Genomic DNA, 19,516 nt, shown 5'->3' on the forward strand with positions numbered 1-19,516 from the left:
TCAATAATACTTCATTAAAATGTCTTTAGACATCTTTAGACATTATTTTGCTACCTGATCAAATAATAAAAAAGTACTATATACCTTCCATGGTTCTAATATATCTCCTCACTTTTCTTCTTAGTTGTAGGTGTATCCTCATGTCCTTTACATCTCAATATAACCTTAAAAATGTTTACCTCCTATCAGAATTACCACTCCGTAGAAAAATAAATGGTATCAGATTTAAAAATGTTGGTATTCATGGAGTGACAACCAGGGTTGTTAAACTTCCATGTAAAATTTCTGACCAGTGTTTTAACGCCATCTAAAAGATGACCCCCAATAATATATGAACTACGTAGCAAAGTAACTTACCGATCGATAAAGATGAGCTCTTATTCGTTTTAGTATATTTAATTTTATATTTAAATTTTAATCAATTTATTGGATTTGGAACAAAATGAATAACTAAAAAGCAATTTTAAAAAAATAAACAATTTAAAACAATGTATACTCATTCTTTATTTTATTTTTTTTCACTGTTTTTTTTTGCATATTTTGTTGATATTCGCATTGCTGCTTTATACATATAATTATCGCTATCTGTTGTTATCTTTTTACATAAAATGTTGTTGATATGTGTACACCAAGCATCTATACTTGTATTATGTATAAACAATACAGGAACCGCAACATTTAATAAAATACGTTTATGCAAACATGGACTATAGTCTTCTGGACGAAAATGTTTATGGCACACTTTATTTTTTTGTATCTCATTGCTTGGATAATTTTCTAAATGTTTCAATTTCAAACTTTGTACCCATTTTGAGCATCTTTCAGGATCTTTGGGAAATCGATGTGAAGGCACTTCTTTCCCAGACTTGCATTCAGGAACACAACATGTCCTCCCCATATCTATGCTCAAATATCTTAGAGGGACGTTCTTTTAAAATCTATGATGCAACGTACGCTGAAAACATTTTCGATGCTACAAATAAAAAGTAACGTAACAAATACTTACGTCTAAATAACAAGCGTGTTAATATGTTTTTACCTTCACCGTATATATGGTAGTTTGGAGCGAGCGACGATGACCACACAAAAAAATTCCTTTAATTATAAGAAGTGTTAAACAACGTTCAAATATTTATTGTAGAAATATAGTTGGCTGCGTTCAGCGAACATAAGTAACATATACACGCACCAGTCTTACAACAGACGCCATATTGAATTTTTGGCATCGTAGTTCACATTTCCTGGGGGCTATCTTTTAGATGGCGTTAAAACACTGGTCAGAATTTTCCCATAAGAGTTTATCAAGCCTGGTGACAACACAGTCGAACACAGCATTTTAGCTGTGTCCAATTGTGTCGACTTGTGTCGTAGTTGGAAAGCACTGAGTCGGACACTGTGTTACACAGTGTCACTTGTGTACGTTACTAGAAAGCACCCATTGAGCAGCACTATGATTGGAATGTACGAGAAACTTGAGTCAACCAATCATAGTGATTTGTTTCGTTGTTCAATTGGCACCATATTCAAATTCGAGATATGCAAAATATTTGGGACGATTCTGATATTTAAAATATTAATGTTATTGTCAAGACGAAAGCACGAGTTTTTCGACATTATTGGAAAACTGAATTCTCAAGGCACTCATTATGTGTTTATATTCTCCTTCAAATTTCCTAACGCGATTAGTTTTATATTTTCATCTGGTCTAATTACATTAGCTAGAAACAAGTCCAAAATGCGACATGTACTATCATCTGCATGAGATGTAACGTACCACACTGCGTATGAAAACAGTCAACGACAGTTATATTTCTGAGCTATATATAGTAATTACTGGTAATGGTATAATCGGTGAGTGCACTTTGATGACAATGAATTTAATCTGTTCTTGTTCGAAGATCTTGAACTGGAAGACATAGCCAATAGTCTTTATTGTCCCGTCGGCTGAAACAGTCGATACTCTTCGTTCCCGTATCGTTCTTCAATTATCGCCGGGCCCCTCGCAGCCTCTTTGCCAATACGAAAATTTACTCAGGGCTGAGTCTTTTTATCGAAAAACTTCAACTATTGCACATTAATAGCACAATAAAGTGCAATAAGTTAAAGTGAGGCAAATATATTTCGTTTGATAGTCGCCGGCATTGATTATTGTATTTCTAGATGCACTCGATCTCTATATTCGTCTCTGCTGAAATACATATTGACAGTCTGAAAGTTGACTATTCTATTCTGCACCCGTGTAAATTGAACCGAACCATTTTACTATATCAACTATATTGTCCTCAATTCATACATGAAGCAACATTTTTCGAATTATTACAAAACCTTTACAGCCTTGACGGTCTTAAACTATTGAGAGCATTTAGTCAAAATGTAGAACTTTTCAGTTATTATGTAATTACATGTCAAATTTGACATACTTCATATTTTCATATTTAAATAAGCAATACACAAATGCTAGTGTTGAGTAGGGACATATTACCATTTATTTTCGCATTAAATATCGCTTACATTTAACAAAAATGCTTAAGATTGCTTTGTTATATACTTTCAAATATTTGCAAAGTAAAAAGTTTGCTAAATATTAAGAATAATAGTAATAGCAAAGTAAACTTAAAACGATAAAATAAAAGAAATACATGAAACAAAAAAATATTGATAGTAGTAGTACACTACTTAAGCATTCTATTTAAATATAGCAAGAAAGATTCATTCAACAGTCACACAGTTTCTTAAATTAATATAGCAATTTAGAAGTAGCACAATTTAACGCTGTTATATGGTCAAGATAATTATGACATGTATTTCGCTTAAACAGTAATTATACTTTCGATAGTATCCAGAGTAGGACTAAACACAATTACAAGCATGAACAAATGTACTCAAATATTCTAATGGCGTAAGATTAAAACTTCTGCAGGAGGCTGTCAATTAACCACAAAAATGTCACACAAATCCTTATTGATATCTCAACACAAAATAGAAATCAAGAAAAAAAAAAAAGAAATTAAATTATAGTGCAATTTTTTGTTATTGATCATAATTTTATCCATTAAAATTTTCACAACTATGTAAATCTGATCCTGCTGCAGATTCATAGGAATATTAATTCAATCTTCTGATTTCAGCAAACAAAGACGTTTCTAAAGTATGGTTAGTTATAAATGTATAATATTCTAATATTCCTGGGATGCTTTGTCACCCTTTCCAGACCCACCAGTACCAGTTTTCTTGGGCAAAAGGACCGCTTGGATATTAGGCAGAACACCACCTTGAGCAATAGTTACTCCAGATAATAGTTTATTAAGCTCCTCATCATTCCGGATGGCCAACTGTAAGTGACGTGGAATTATCCTGCAGAAAAAAAAAATATTTATAAATTTCAATAGAATACACATATAAGTTGAACTGCTTATATTCTCATAGAAATGTCCAATTTATTTTGTATCCTATAGAATTCCAATTTATTTTCTTGCTTTATTAATGTTATGTGTATGCAAGAAACTAGCAGATATAATCAATCTGTTAGCAAGGTTAAACACACATACATACACACATGAGGGTTTGGAGATTCTAGAATATAACTCAAGGGCAACATTGATAAATATCAGAATCACGGGATATAACCGAAATTTTGTCACCGAGCGTTGCCGGTGAATTAGCACGACAGAATATTATAATCAACGGGATATTGCCGGGAGAAATTGAGAAATCATTTTCCCCTTAAATCGGTTAACGGTGGAGATGCTCCTCCTTCCATATGACGCGACAGACGAGGGTGCGAAGAAACCGAGCGAGACGCGGACGCGAGATAGAAAACAGGATGCCGTAGCGTGATGCGCGAGCGAAAAGGAAAACTAGATAAGGATAAATAGAGCGCAAGAGAGACACAGCGTGAAAGAGCGACAAAGACGGCGAATAGGAAAGACAGAAAGGAAGGGGGAGGGAAGGAGGGAGAGATAGAGATAGAGATAGAGAGAGAGAAAGGAAGGGCTCGCCACCGACCTTGTTTTTTTGTTATCTCTGGCTGCGTTTCCAGCCAACTCGAGCACTTCGGCCGCCAAATATTCCATCACGGCTGCGAGGTAAACCGGTGCTCCAGCGCCGACGCGTTCCGCGTAGTTGCCTTTTCTCAGGAGACGATGGATTCTCCCTACGGGGAACTGCAGCCCTGCCCTGCTGCTGCGAGTCTTCGCCTTTCCCTTGGTCTTGCCTGCAAGCGAAAGGACATGCCGGGCATCATCGCGGATCGGCCTCGCCGGCGCGAGGTAACGGACGTGTGGCCAACGGATGATCTCGCTTTTCTACTCACCGCCTTTACCGCGTCCCGACATATTTCACTGATTGAGGGTCGCGCTTGATTTTTCGTGCGTGGGAGAGAGACACACGTAGAGAGCTTCAGCTACACAGACACGACAGCAACGAGCGCCGAAACCCGAATGAAGCCACGGCCCGCGCAACCACGATGCTCACGCGCATGCACGTCCGATATTTTGGCGGCGACCGCGTCCGGCTGGCACTTGTTTGCGCGGGAACGGTCGGCCGTAGTGTCGCCACTACGCACCGCCGGAAGTCCCTAGCCTGGCGAGCATTATTTCAGAATTACACATCGCCGTCTTAGCTCCACCTTCTCTCTCCCCGCGCAATTTGTTAATTCACCCTTCCTCTTTCCCAGATGGTCTCAGGATCCCTCCTGAATATATATATATATATATTTATTTTATTTTTGGAGTAAAGGGACAGAGAATAAATCATCTCATCTTTCGATACTTTCATGATGATCGTGGACATGGCCGTGAAAATTAACGCGAGAGATGTAGAATGAAGATATATTCACAATGAAAATACTGTCATAGCTACCGATCTTATGGTAGTACTCTGCGCATTCCGCAAAATTCGCAATGCCGTGAGTTCCGGCAATTGCAATCAAAGCGACGCAATGAAATGTTTCATTTTCATTTGCGGTTATTACACTGCGTAATTGGAAATGTAAACAGCATTTTTCAAATATTCCCGAAAATACGTGTCTATTGTTCAAAATAAATACAATTCTAACGCATTAATGTAATTTTGCTTCGTACAAATTGCCAGGACAAAATCTCCACTATTGATCCATTTGCATATAATACGTAGACAGTATTCTGAAACTCTTAAATTAAAATGCACTAATCAAACGTTAATTGAAGTTGAATTTTCGTAAATTCATTTTGTCTTTAGCAAGACAGCTACCTCTCTCTTACTTATACTCATCATCAATCCGAGGATTCCTATTCTTGGACAGTGGAGGATAATGAAAAGAAACACTCCGCAAGTTCATGTTTTCAACAATTTACTCCTAGGCTCTTGTTCTGGCCAGTTGACTGAGACCGGCGCGCACTGACGGTCTCCCTCTTCTGTTACATAATACATAAAAATAATGATATTTACAAATGTAAGGAGAAATGTTAGGCACTCAACGAACGAAACGGCGAAGAAAAAAAATTATAAAGTCTTGTCACGCACACCGTGCGGACGAGCGCGATTTCTACGGTGTGCGATAAATCGAAGAGATGCACTCAAGGGATAAAAAGAGAAAGAGAGCGAGATAAAGTTTTTTTTTTTGAGGATATAGAGAGATAGAGATAGAGAGAGAGAGAGAGAGAGAGAGAGAAAGAGAGAGAGAGAAAGAGAGAGAGAGAAAGAGAGAGAGAGAGAGAGAGAGAGAGAGAGGTGAAAAGAATATCCAGAACGCACCTACTCGGTGTGACTCTCAGACACGTCAAACGTAAAGGAAAAGACGAAAGGAATGACGAAGGAAGGAAATAAGAATGAGAAGGAAAAAAAGAAAGGACGAATTGGAAAATAATAATGGGATCGATTTCTTCCGAATTTTGTTCGCCACTATAGACGGACGTACGTACGAGACGAGAGTCCGATTGCCGTGTTAAAATGACGCGTTGGAATGTTGGTGGTCGGGTAACAAGCATGTTTTTTTTCATTTTGTGGAATGTGCTCCGCACGAAGTGTCTCTCGCGATTTCTTCGTTTCTTTTGAAAAATTAAGTCGCATTACCTAAGTACCGCAGTATCGTGTCACGACGTTTTAACGCTCCTCCCCGTAGACTGTATTCACTGGCCTTCGTGTATGTGTGTATGTGTTCATGTATGTTCGTAATAGTGAACGGTGGACATTGGAAAGGAAGGATTCGTTCGCTATACCTCGAATCTTGCGCGTGTAACGCGCGCGATTCCGTTTTCCCGTGGTGCGGACATGTCCGTAGGACTAGAGTTCTCGTGTCGTCGGGATCGATTAAGTTAAAACGTAAAACTCTCTCGCGTGCAACGCTCTAACGTCCGAATAAATACTCCCTGCAACGCGCGTTCAAACTCGCACGAGACGCAGGCAAGGAGGCTCGCGATCTCTCATCGCCTCGTGCAACGATCAAGTTCGTCTCACCCCACGCGTGCTCGCATCGCGTAAGGATAAGGACGTAGTCGCATAGTTGCGTGCGAGTGGTTCCTCGACACTTGCCAGTCCAATATATTTATATATGTGTATATGTACACATGTATGTGTATATGTACACACACACACACACAACACACACACACACACCACACACGCGCGCGCGCGCACGCACGCACGCACGCACGCGCACACACACACACACACACACACACACACACACACACACACACACACACACACATACATACATATACATATACATACATACATACATACATACATACATACATATATATATATATATATATATAGTCAATGTGTCCTTTCGATCCTCATGAATAATGTACTCCTCTCTTCTCTAACGCTTAACTTTATCAATCGGTCGACATACAAATTGCGTGATATATATCATAGTTCTTTCAAGTATAACTCGACGTAAAAGTCCACATTACGCAGAATAAAATAAGTTACACGCGCGATTTGTCTATTTTTCTTTTCATTAAAATATTATGATACAAATTACAATTATATTTATGCTCGGAGTGTAAGAGCCGTTAGAGGATGAAACTAGAAAGCCTTAGTCGTGTGTTTAACTCGCGGTCGTAAAAACTGCGTTTCCACGGATGGGATGCTTCGATTTGTACAGTCCAACTTTATACATATCCACGTACAAGATTGATATGACTCCGCGTTTGCAATTCAAGATCGGCGCGCGCTCGGCGAAGTGCGCCCAAACAATACCTATCGATTAGTGCGGTAAGCCACGGTTGAGCCACGGTCGCGATCGCAGCCTCGGTGGATCTGCCAGCCGGGGGAATCGAGAACCTCCGCATTTTCCGACACGACCACCCGTCGTCAACGGCGCGAGGGCGTTGTACTATGCAATAATAAAATCCGCAAAAAACAATACACACGAGAAGGATCGCTGTACATTTGGTCACTGAAAGTTATCGTCCTTAATCGTTACTTATCTAAATGTTACGTTTAGCGGTATGTGTACTTTACGCGCTAACGGCCCTTAACCCGCTGATAATATCACAGATGAATGAGTTTCCGTGTTGTGCGTTATGCGACGCTATCTAAGGTTCCTAATGAGTGCTTTGATCCGTTCGATTTTGTCACTGAGCTTTCGCCTCTCGGAATCAAGGGCTGTTCTAGCGGACAGGAGCTCGTAAATCTTCCGTTCTAACTGAATGGTTTCGGAACGCAAGATGTTGGACTGCGCCACCAGTTTTGATGTTTCGCTTGTCAGAATTCTCTTCTCCAGTGCCTTCTCTAGAAAGGGCAGGAAATTACGCGCAATGTTTTGTTATGTCGTATCGAATATCGTGATATTTGTCTATCATATATATATATACATATATATATATATATATACTGTGTGTGTATATATATATATATATATATATATATATGCATTAGGGGTACTCATAAATAATGAAGTATTTCAAAATGAAACACATTTAAAAGTCTATAGAGCTTTTATTCTTTTTTAATCAATCATATAATAATAAGTTGAATATACCTTATCCAAATAGCACACTAAGAAAATACTATTTATATGCTACACAGCTCAAGTAGAAATCGATAAGTATATAAGAGTCGTGTAAACACTTGTTTACTTATGGGTACCCCTAATATAATATTGTATAACGGAGGATTCTCGGCACGCACCTTTCAAATATTCTTTATAAGCGTACATAATATCCTCGATTCCAGTCCACTTCGACTTCTCTTTCTTCTCGCTCACTTCTTCGGTGCTCTCGCTGATGTCTATGGTTTTACAGTGCTGTTTCACACCGTTCTCACCAGGTATAGGCGGTATAGGTAAAGTAGGATAACACATCGAAACGATATTCGGAACCAAAGGTGGTAGCGGTGGTGGACGTTCCGGGATGTGGTTCTTTTTAACTCTATCCAGAAGTCGCATCTTTTGAGATGATGGTTTTGGTAAAGCTGGAGGATTCTTAGAATAAACTTTGGCGATTCTTTCACAGTAAGCAGTAACGGAGTTCGCGCTCTTTCGTTTCTTGCGATCTTGTAGAACGTACTGCCATGTCTCTTCTGCCTCTGTAACCATGTAATTCATTCCACGCCTTTACATAAACTTTAGAATAAGCGTTATTCTAGCAAAGATATCTAATAATATGTGTCATCCTTACCGTCTCTTTTATTGGGAGGCATAATATCGAGGCCTATGGTCCTGAGAAAGCCAACTTTGGGCTCGAAATCTGGCGTGTGAAGCAAAACGTCCGGATGCTCGCGCGGAATCGGCAAAACGGACTCAACTACAGGCTCTACTTTTGCCGGAGGTAGTTCTGGCGGATCGGGATTCAATTTGAATCTCTTCTCGACCTTACACAATTCTATCTCTGCAAAAAGTCGCGAACGTTACGCGAAATTAAAATCGACAGAACCAAGAGAGAAAGAAAATAGAAACGAACGCGTCTTAGAGCAGTGGTGGCGCGCGATCCGCTTACCGTTCTTGGTGTTTAGCGTGGTCAAGCCGAACATGGCCAGAAAGGACAATTTCTCGTCGGAATACTGTAGCTTAGCCGGTGGGCCTTTCGTGATCCAAAGATCCAAGTCTTTGGTCTCCTCTTCGGCTTCCGAGTCTGAGCTACACGTGATGACGCCCGCGTTCCTCTCTCGCTTCCGCTTGCGTTTCTTCTCGGCTAAATCGAGGGACGACGTCAGCTCCTTCGGCTTCTCAGGTACCAGAAAGGTTATCTCGCCACTGGTAAGGTCCTTGACTCCAAGAGCCTTGCTGAGGTCAGGCACGTTCAGCACCGCTGGTTCGCACCTCACGGAAATCTCAGTCAAATTATTGCACTTGTCGGTAAAGCAAAACGCGGTCGTCTTCAGATCGTTGTTGCTGCTCGAGAAGTTCAAGAGCTTCTCCTGATACTTCGGGATCTGCAGGAGCACGTTAGAGACGTTCTGACAAGTGCGCAACACCTCCTGGGACTTGATGCTCTGCGCAATGTCACATATGCTGAACTGAAAGTGCGATTGAAACGGTAATGTGGACAAGACGTTCTGATCGCATTGCGTATTACGATCGATCCCGGTGATCTGCTGGTTCTTCTCCTTCTCAACGTTAGGTTCCGATGGATAAGGGGGCGGGAACCATTCATCTTCCTGCTGCTGGCTCAGGGGTTCCTTCTTAATCGAAGTCGTCGCATCGTGATTCTGATCCGGCGGCTGCGGCTGCGGCTGCGACTGTTGTTGCTTAATATTCGTATTCTCGCTCGCGTTGCTCTTCTCGTTGCAGACACTCGGCTTGACATCGTTTGTCGAGACATCCGAATTACTCTTGTGATGCGTGCTCGTGTGATTCGCGATTTTATCGCCGCTGCTGCTACTAGTAGTAACCGCTACTGTAACTGCTACTGTAACCGGTACTGTAACCGGTACTGTCACTGCTACTGCTACTGGTGCGGTTGCATTGTTCGCGCTGAGACCGGCACCGTTGTTGCTTATCGCCTTCTCGCTTATCGCGCTGGAAACGCAGTTGGTCGTATTCTCGTTTCGCGAGCTAGCCACCGTTGTTGTCGTAGTCGTCGTCGTCGTCGTCGTCGTCGTGGTCGGATGAGACTCGCTGACGTGTTGCACGTTACTCTGTTGCTTCACGCCGTTCGAAGTAGTCACGACACTCGTGCTGACGCTACTACTACCGCTGTGACTGATGCTGCTGCTGCTGCTGCTGCTGCTGCTGCTGGTTATCGTAGGTACGTTGAGCTTGAGTTGGGAGTGATGCTGCTGTTGCTGTTGCTGCTGCTGCTGCTGCTGCTGCTGCATCTGTTGTTGTTGCTGTTGCATCTGCTGTTGCAGCAGCAGCTGTTGCTGATAATGATGTGGCGACAACAACGACGACGGCAACGACAGAGACGACGATAATGACGAAAAGTGCGGCGGCTTGTACAGACTTGGCACATGCGGGATGGGTATATGCGGATGATACGGTTGCGGCATATATGGGATCGGATGAACAAGCGTTGGTTTCGGACCGCTCATGGATTTCGCATGGCTGCTGCTATCCAACGTCGAGGTCTCCGGCATCACCTGACTGCCCACAGCCTGAGACACGGCCGGTGTCGGCATCGGTGAGGACTTCAACGACGACTCCGGCACGTGATGACCGATCTGGTTGGCTATACTGTGGTTATGACTGCTCGTTGCCGGCTTCGGCTGTGTTTTCGTCGACGAGCGGAACGAATCCTCGAAAGGCCTGACGAAAGCCGGCTGAGACGTGGTCGTTGTGCTCGTCGTAGTCGTCATGGTCGTCGTCGTGGGTAATGTTCCCGTCGCTGTGGGCAACGTTCCTGTCGCTGTGACTGACACTTCTTTGTTTCTCATGATAGAAAAGCCATGCGACAGCGGCGGGGATTTCAGGGTCATGTGGTGCATCGCATTCAACAATGACGAAGAGCCGTTTGGAGGCGTCAGTAAGTGCGTCGTCATTGTGTTAGACACGGAACTCGTAGTCGTCGTGATATTCGCACTGCTCACGCGTTGTTGTTGATGTTGCTGCTGCGACTGCTGTTGCGGCTGTTGTTGCTGCTGCTGCTGCTGCTGCTGCTGTTGTTGCTGCTGCTGCTGCTGCGGCAGAGATTGGTGCTGTTGTTGTTGGTGATAAGTGGAAGAGGTGACGTTGGTGGTAGTTGCGCTGCTCATCGTATGCTGACTAGAATGGAGAGTACTCGACGGCACGGAGGGTAGGTGAAAGGAAGGGATGGAAATGATGGGTGGAAGAGACATGCCCAAGGATAACGACGGCGGCGGTGGAGGTCCTATTACACCCGGCGCTAAAGATGGAATAGAGGGTATAGTAGGTATAGTTGGTATAGTGGGTATCGTTGGTATCGTGGGTATCGAAGGTATGGAGGATAGCGAGGGTATCGGGGGTATCTGCGGAGGACCGATCCGCGCGGTGCTTATAGCCGTCGGTGGTCCGAGGTTCAAAGGGGGCAAGGTGGAGCCCAAAGAGGGTGCTATAGGCGCGGAGTTATCGGAGCATATGGAAGTTGAGCCCAGGGACGGTGCGATGGGCGCCACTGGAGCCGGGAAAGTTGGCAGGCGAGAATGGTAGATGCTGGCCGCTGCCGTTGGATCGGAAGGCGTTGGCGGCGGTGGAACTGGCGCGGGCAGCTGCTCTTCTTTCCGAGACTGATGATGATTGCTGCTGATGTTGCCGGCGTTGCTAGTATTGTTACCAGCACCAATGTGGTTGGCATTGCTGACACTGTTTCCACCGCCGCCACCGCCACCGCCACTGCCACTTCCACCGCCACCGCTACTGCTACCGCTATTGCCACCGCCACCGCCACCGCCACCGCCACCGCTGCCACTTTGTCGTTCTCTGCCGTCGCGTTCACGGTCCCGATCGCTATGCATCTGAGTCGCTATGGTCGGCTTCCTAGCTGGAACAAATCCCGAACACAGTGCTTGGTGATCTTCCACTCGTCTACAACGAAAGATATTCCGGCCACTGCGATATGTTGCGCGGTTCTTCTGCCGCGGGTTGCGCTCTTAAGTGTGCAACCGCAGCACATGCATAAAACATTCGGTCTTACTCCGGAGTATCACGAAATGGCGCAACGGCAGTCTGAAACAAGTTCAAACAGGGGCGCGAGGGTCGTTTCCCGCGATGAAGGAGAAGTAACATATCGCTATAGCCAGGCCAGGACGTATCTTGCGACTGCACCAAGACTTTTCCGATATCAACCAACAAGGTTTGAAGAACAGTCGCATTTATTACATCATATACGCATATATATTTTTTCTTTTTTTCTTTGCTTTTTTAGATTTTGAGACACGATCTTACAAATAAGTTCACGCGCGAGGAGAAGCGTTAAGAAAATATTCTAATTATTTCATAGTTTGATCACACATGTGAGCTCGATAATAGACAATATTGCATAGTTATGTAAATTAATGCATGTTATTAGCTCTCTTAACAATACTTCCAATTAATGGTCGCAATAAATTTACATTTGGCTTGTCAAGCATAATCGAGTGGATCGAAAACGACCTATCTAATGGATTAAAGAAGACCGATACACGCGACGACAACTTGAAAGTTTATGAATTTATTTCGCGTACTTGCCCATCTGTTCTAACTTACCTTAGTCTCGCTCAATTATTCCGGCGCTATAAAAAGTTCCTTAATGTATTTTACTTCGAAGTATTGGGGATGATTTCTGTGTTATATTCTTCCAACGAAGCCAAGTGGAAAAAAGAAGAAAAAAAAAAAGAAGAAAACCAATTCTCTAAGCTATCGGGGCAATCAGCGTTGCACTAGCGTTAACAGCAGCGAGTGTATTTTTTTTGCATAATAATAATTGCAGTAAAATAGATATCCAAGTAATTACCGAATCTTCCCCAAAACTGTTTCAGAAAATGATTCGAGGGTCAAGAATTTCAAGTCCATTAGAATTTTAATCATATTTTTTGCAATTTTTATTTTCATTTATAGTCCAAATATACATGTTTACATAATAAATTATATAAAAATGGTGTAATTTTGACAAAAAAAAAACGTGTGTAATAAAGTTATATACATCGGTCGATTCAGTCAGTATGAGAGGAGCAACATGTTTGCTACAATTAAGGGAAACTATTTTGACATTAAGTGGTTAATTGCAAAATTTCTAAAACAGTTGCGGGAACTAACGCAAGAGTGCATCGCGCCTGATGAAAGAATACTTGACACATCAGATTACGGCTTCACGCACGAACAACCTCTACTTAAGTCCACGCCTTGAAATTATAAACGACGGTGCATCCGCCAAATAAACAATCGTATTTCGTATATTAACAATTTAAATCGTTAAATGACATAAGTGTAATTTATAACGCCTAATAAACACTAACTACATTAATAAACGCGCACCAGATTGTAAATAAGATCAATATGTATATGTGTGTGTATATATACATATGTGTATCGTATACGTAATCAATCATGTATCACAGAGCGCATCAAAGCTCCATGGTCTTAGATTTTAGTAACAACACATACGTTAAATAGAAAAGTTACGTAATATATATATAAAAAAAAAGGAAACAATAAAAAAAAGAATAATACGTGAAAAATGTCATATTTATCGTCTACACAACAGCAATCATTACCACTCGATGTATCATCTCGTAATTTTCACTTTTTCTCATCTCTTTTCTTCAAAATCGAAAACGAAAATTCCGACTTCCTTTCTCTTTAAAAGGCGTGCACTCTTATGTTTAAGTTTCGCTGTTATCAACTACAAAACGATTAACTATACAACCAACCTGCCGTCGTACAGTAAGAGATTTCATTCGTTCGAATACTACAAAAAACGATTCGAAACACGTATGCGAAGAACGTCGTGTACACAACAGGTGAATGATCGACCGAAGGCCGACTTACTGTTGGCTTGACATCGACATAAGCCAACAGCAAATAAGTCCGACTTCGGTCCGTAGATAAAAAGAAAAACAGCTAAATCGGGTCTCGGAAAATTGGGTTGCATTTGTTAATTTGTTCGTATCCTAGATTGAAACCACAGGATATGGGGCGATCGCTTGCGCGACCAAGCCCGCTCCCTTTTGACAGTTCGGTGAGTATCGAGTCGAGTATCGAACTGAAGTGGCGTTAGACCTCGCTCGGGCACCGAGTCTCTCTCTCTCGCGCGCGCGCGCGCGCGCGCGCTTACGCTAAAAAATATCCAACGCTACCTTCGTAAGAAATGAGTAACTATGTGACTATAAGTCTCATTAAATCTAGGTTAAAATTAGAAGCGTAGTATGCTGTTTGTTCTTTTTTTCTTTTCTTATCCTTTTTCTTTGCGTGTTCTCACAGAGTTAGACATTTTCTACAACGACTTCTCCTCGCTCTCGCGCCGCCAGTCCGTCTATCTACAGAAGAACTTTGGCTCGCAGTGCAGGTCGTTCGAGCGTTGCGCCAACGACGACGGTATCGCCGCTGGTAGTACGATCTCGCTTGGCACCGATCTCGGGATTACTAAAACTAAATGAAACAACTCGTGCGCGCGGGGCCACGAATCGTGACGCGCGCACGTGGCGTGCGCGCGCGCGTACGCGGATATGAGTCACTGTCTGAGGCATCTCCCTGCAATTCGACGTGTACGATTCTTTTATAAAACGATTTTCAAGATATCGGAACGCGCGCTTGGCGGGCTTTGTAAGAGCATGCCGTTTCAAGGAGATGCTGTTTACGAGAGTTGGATGATGATGATGAGGATAGCAGACTCGAGAGAAATTTGACAATTCGCGCGATACCGTGACGCTGCCGCAGAAAATGAAGGGGAATGCGACAGAGAGGAAGCGAAAGAGACAGACAGACAGACAGAGAGAGAGAGAGAGAGAGAGAGAGAGAGAGAGGGGGGGGAGTGGTAGGCAGAGAAAGAGAGTGAGAGGGCGAGGGGAGCACGAGAAAAGAGGCCGCGCCTTAACGAGCGATCCGGCAGATCGCAATCGCGCTTCGATCGACGCTTTCTTTTTTAATGAAAGGCAGTGGGGGGTGGAGCGACTCGCTCACCTGCAGTATCGGCGGATGCAGGTGCAGGAGTGGGTACCGGTGCGGCGGAAGCAGAACTTCTCGCTGCTCTTCTCCTCTCCTCCTCCTCTCGCAACGCAGCCTGCTCTCGTGCTTGCCTCAGTCTGTGCTCCTCCTCCAGCTTCAGCCTGAAACGAGAAACCGTATCGCCGTGTTAATTGAGAAATTCGCCGTCCTCCCAACCGCTCGAAGAGTCCTTTTTTCTTTTATCGCCTCTGTTCACCCCCCCCCCATCCACTGTCCCTACCATATTTGTATATACTCTCGTTACTTACCGTTCATGCATCACGGGAGACATGAGGCTCAGGGAGGCGGGCGGCGGAGGAAGCATGTCTGGACTGTATCTCAATCCATACAGAGGATACGACGGCAGTCCGGGAAACAACGGCGGTCTCAACATTCCGCACCGCTCCAAGTACAACTGTTCCTCTAATCTGTGAAACGGTACACGAGATCACGTTAGTACGGAATAGCTTAATCTAAGAACAGAAGAAAAAAGTCGCATGGCCGAACCTCTTTCTAAACACCAGAATTACCGGCGACTAACGCGACGTACTTCTTACGGACAGCGGTTGAAATGACAAGTTAGACCTTTGCAAAAACACACGTCATGCAAACACACGTGTTGATAAGTCTCTTTTAATTTTACTCAACGTCCATCAAAACTATGTAAATTTGTGCAATTCTTATTCTTATAATGAATTACAAACCGGTCAGTCATTAAAACCGCTTGGCAACTTTGGCGTTGGCTAACATCGGCAGGAGAGATTTTCGTCGAAGAGCACTTAACAGGACAATATGCTAAAATCGACGGTATCGTTGCTCACCTATAAGCGTGTTGCAGATGTGGCGGTGGGTAGAGACCAGGATGATAGGCGCTATAGGTCGTAGGATCCAGGGCGAACGCCGGTGGATGGGCCGGATGGTGCTCGGGCCGGTATGGCTGGAAACCGGAACGGGCCAGCAACTCGGTAGCCGCGGCAGTTACGCTGTGCTTGCTGCTTTCAACGGGTCTGGCAGTCGTAGTGTACAAGGAGGGAATCTCCTCGGGTCTTCGTTCATGTGTCGATCGCTCCTGGAAAGACAAATTTCAACGATACTCCTCGGCAAGCGCAGCATACTCCCCGTCCCTCAGAAAAAGACGCGAACGAGCGATTCGATCAGCGACGATCGACGATCGACGATCGCTTCATTTCGGATAATTAGTAGTGCACGTCGCGATTGCTCTTCGAATTGCACGCCGATTCCTGTCGAGAGTCGGGAAAGCGACACACGCTTGCACGTTTGCGAACTTTTTGAATTTTTGTGGGAAAAAAGAGCGCGAGCCAGATGGCGGGAAACCGGCAGAGTATCCCGAGAATTAACAATATTTTCAGAGGCGATTTCCTGGAAGGCGCGGGGCAACGCAAATTGCCTGAAATTTTCCTCAGCTTATAGTCTCTTCCGCCACTTAGACGTTACGAGCGGTTCGCAGTTTATTGCTGGGCGTTGTAACGAAGTCGTGCACCGAACCGGCAATGAGTTGCCGCTCGGATGACTTCGCCGTGGAAATTGGTAGGAAGAACGTGCACCTCCGGTCGGGTCAAGGCGTCGATGCGAAACTCCGTCGCAGCGGGTATGAAAATTTCTCGTCGAAAAAAAAAAAATTAGGCTATGTTATCAGCGCTAGAGATCTATGTCGTTTCATCGTTCTCTCGACCCTGTTTGTCAGTGTCTGCAGAAGTTGCATAATTGTGACTGGCAAGCATTCAGACAATACACGACAATATCGGTGACTCTTTTGACGACCAATTCGCATGCTGTGAAATCGCGAACGAAGAATGCGAATTAAGAAAAGGAGGCCGGGGAAGCGCGTATCGCGTGCTCAGTTTCGCGTTAACTTAATCCGGCATGTCAGACTGGAGAATCAGGCTTAAGAGATGCTTCGCATTTGCAACGCAACGGCGGGCGATACAATCGCGCCGACGACGGCGCGGAGAGCCGGGGGTCTTTGATCTCGCGATTATCGGGAATTGAGCTACCTTATTCGCTTTCCGCCCGAGCAAGCACCTTTTTCATTTCGTTATCGAGATTGGCTGCGTTTTCGGTCTACCTTTGAGCCTTTGACACCACCGGCAATCCCGCGAAGCCGTTTGAGACGCGTGCTTGCGAAATCATTCTCTTTTCCTTCCGCGCCGTTTGCCGTTAGTAATTCTATATACCGCCCCGACACTTTCTCCCCTTTGGTGACGAGTCGTAATCCTTCCCCCCCTCCTCCCCTACCGTCAGCAATTACTTCTTAAGATCGCGTGAGCTCCGAAACGCAATATCACGCGCGCAAGGTGTTCGGGAATTCGCACGCTTTCTCTCGATTACGAACCTTTTGCCGAACGCGAGGAAGTGCCGCGTGAGAAGCCGTCAATCGGCAGCTTTTAATTCCCGACATCGACAGAGTGTCTCGTTCTCGGTTAAATATCGATTGAAATTTCTACCGGGGACGTAATTTCCCCAGATGCGAATTCAGAGTCGGCGAACATTATCCGGTCGCTTACGCACGAATCCCGAAGAAGCACCTCAGCAAGAATTTCCCCCAAGTCGTTTCAACGTCGAAGCAACGTCGCAACCGTCACTTTCCTACGCGCGACAGGCTCCTGCTAATCTTACAAAATAAATCGTGTCATCGGTAATGAGCGGACCCGACAAATCCCAAAGAGAAAAAGAAAGAGAGAGAGAGAGAGAGAGAGAGAGAGAGAGAGAGAGAGAGAGAGAGAGAGAGAAAATATATGCACCCTCGTCTCGTGTCCGCGCTGTTCCGCATCCATTTACAACATTTCTCATCAGCCCAACCGTACGAGAGGAAAAAGAGGAAATAAAAAAGAAAAGAAAGCGCCGTCCACGTCGCAGAGGCGAACACCGACCCAAGACGACCGATGTCAACGATTTTTCTCAGCTGCGCGCGCCCGTGATACCCCGAGCACACATGCTTATTATTCCGATCATGGGACCACCGAGTGAGGTCGAGAGGGTGCCGCCGTCTTTGTTCGCGTTTTGAAGCGGATGCACTTCTGTCCCGAACGAACGCGAGACCGCGAGAGGAGGTCTTCCTTGCCTCTACGGTGGAAGAGGATAAAGCGAGAGCGTGGCCGGTGTAATTACTCACCTTAGCAGGGGAAGGACCTCTGACCAAGGAAGGTGGCGCCCGGTTCTTCGGGCTGGCGCGGGGTTCCTCTTCCTGAGGAGCCGGGCCCGCCTGCTTGGCCAGGTTTCTCAAGGCTGCGGCGAAACTCCTGCTATTCTGTTGCCCGCCCGGTCCAGGTCCCGGAGTGTGACCCTGAGGTAGAACACCGGAACTGGGTCGGTGGGACTTGCCAATCGAGGTTGGCTGGGCTTTGGTGCTGGCAGGCTGTAAACCTGAAAGCAAGCGGGAGAGGTCAGCGCTCGGGCTCGTGCGAAATTTGCGCAACGTGTTTGACTTAATCGAGAGTAAAGAGGAGCAAGAACATAAAAAAAGGAAAAAAGAGAGAAATCTACGGCTCTGCTCGACGTCGACATGGCGCGCGCGGTTAGGTGAACCGCTCTTTCGCCGGAGATCTCCCCGGCGTGACACGGACGCGAGACGTTGAAGCGCTGCGACTCGCCAGGTGGTTGTCGCGATGATTTACCGAATTAATCTGCTCGCATTCAAAGGACGCACGCGTCCGCTCCGCAGGATGCGTGTCCGCATCGCACACGCTTGATTTTCTTTCCGGATGGAAATTTAATCAGCCGTGACGTTTAACTCATCCCTGTCATCGTCGTCCAGTGGACGAACTCGCTCTCTTTCTCTCCCCTCCCTTCTCCCCCTCTCTCTCTCTCTAGTACGCAGCTCGCGGTAACAACCTCCGATAACGCGTCTCGTACCGCGAAAGAGGCGTTATCGGGCGGAGATTAACGAGCGACCCCGTCGTCTCCACACGTGCATTCTCCCTCGTGCTCGGTAACGAGCGTGGCTCATAATTCCTCGCGGGTCGGAGGTCGCGCTCGTGTTGACGTGACCCGCCAGGGAGGTCGGCCGAGCATGATCGACTTCGTGGGAGATTAATTGCGAGACAGCCGCGGGCGGCGAGAGGCAGAAGAAAGGGACTAAGTATCGCCGCGAGTGTGCGTGTGCATACGTATATATGTATGTGTGTACACACACACACACACACACACACACACACACACACACACACACACACACACACACACACACACACACACACACACACACACGCGCGCGCGCGTACGCAAATCACAGATATCGCGGTGCGTACGAATATACCGATTCTCTCACCTTGGCGTGTCTACGTGAGACCGGACGACGCGCGCTTCGAATTTATGAGCGTCCGAGTAGCGTGCGAAACCGACCTTTTTTTTTAATCATTTATTATTAATCACTCTATGTGGTATCGCGCGGATACGGGTGTGAAACGTGCCTATCAATTCCCGGTAATCTCGCTCGCTCGATACATAACGCGGTGGTAATTGCGAGTGCGCGGCAATTAGCATCGA

General features: G+C 45.1%; 2 protein-coding genes across 4 annotated transcripts in view; both read right to left on the reverse strand.

The window, feature by feature from the left end:
• Window positions 1-2,772: 2,772 nt before the first annotated feature.
• LOC105188773 (histone H2A) lies at window positions 2,773-4,523 on the reverse strand. Its single transcript, XM_011150406.3, has 3 exons — window positions 4,313-4,523; window positions 4,006-4,213; window positions 2,773-3,354 (listed from the first exon to the last, which is right to left on the reverse strand). The coding sequence occupies exons 1-3, from the start codon at window positions 4,332-4,334 to the stop codon at window positions 3,177-3,179; spliced, it is 408 nt and encodes a 135-aa protein (XP_011148708.1). The 5' UTR covers window positions 4,335-4,523; the 3' UTR covers window positions 2,773-3,176.
• A 2,276-nt stretch (window positions 4,524-6,799) lies between these two features.
• Window positions 6,800-19,516, reverse strand: part of px (MAP7 domain-containing protein plexus) — a 94,637-nt gene continuing 81,920 nt past the window's right edge. For 2 of the 3 annotated variants that reach the window (XM_011150404.3, XM_025300476.1), the window contains 8 exons: window positions 18,144-18,394; window positions 15,832-16,079; window positions 15,280-15,438; window positions 14,987-15,132; window positions 8,928-11,870; window positions 8,610-8,819; window positions 8,122-8,517; window positions 6,800-7,722 (listed from right to left, as the gene is read on the reverse strand). In XM_011150404.3, coding sequence (XP_011148706.2) covers window positions 7,523-7,722; window positions 8,122-8,517; window positions 8,610-8,819; window positions 8,928-11,870; window positions 14,987-15,132; window positions 15,280-15,438; window positions 15,832-16,079; window positions 18,144-18,394 — 4,553 coding nt within the window. In that variant the 3' untranslated portion in view covers window positions 6,800-7,522. Of the gene's footprint in view, window positions 7,723-8,121; window positions 8,544-8,609; window positions 8,820-8,927; window positions 11,871-14,986; window positions 15,133-15,279; window positions 15,439-15,831; window positions 16,080-18,143; window positions 18,395-19,516 lie in introns of those variants that run through there. The other variant, XM_025300477.1, reaches the window with a different exon arrangement.

This window comes from Harpegnathos saltator, unplaced genomic scaffold (genome assembly GCF_003227715.2).
Source record: "Harpegnathos saltator strain DR-91 unplaced genomic scaffold, Hsal_v8.6 scaffold37, whole genome shotgun sequence".
Taxonomy (NCBI): Eukaryota; Metazoa; Arthropoda; class Insecta; order Hymenoptera; family Formicidae; genus Harpegnathos; species Harpegnathos saltator.

Coding starts and splice junctions, on each gene's coding strand:
- LOC105188773 (XM_011150406.3), bottom strand. CDS start 4,334: ATGTCGGGACGCGGTAAAGGCG. Junction 4,214..4,312: donor GTCGGGACGCGGTAAAGGCG/GTGAGTAGAAAA, acceptor TTTCGCTTGCAG/GCAAGACCAAGGGAAAGGCG. Junction 3,355..4,005: donor AGAGATAACAAAAAAACAAG/GTCGGTGGCGAG, acceptor TTTTTTCTGCAG/GATAATTCCACGTCACTTAC.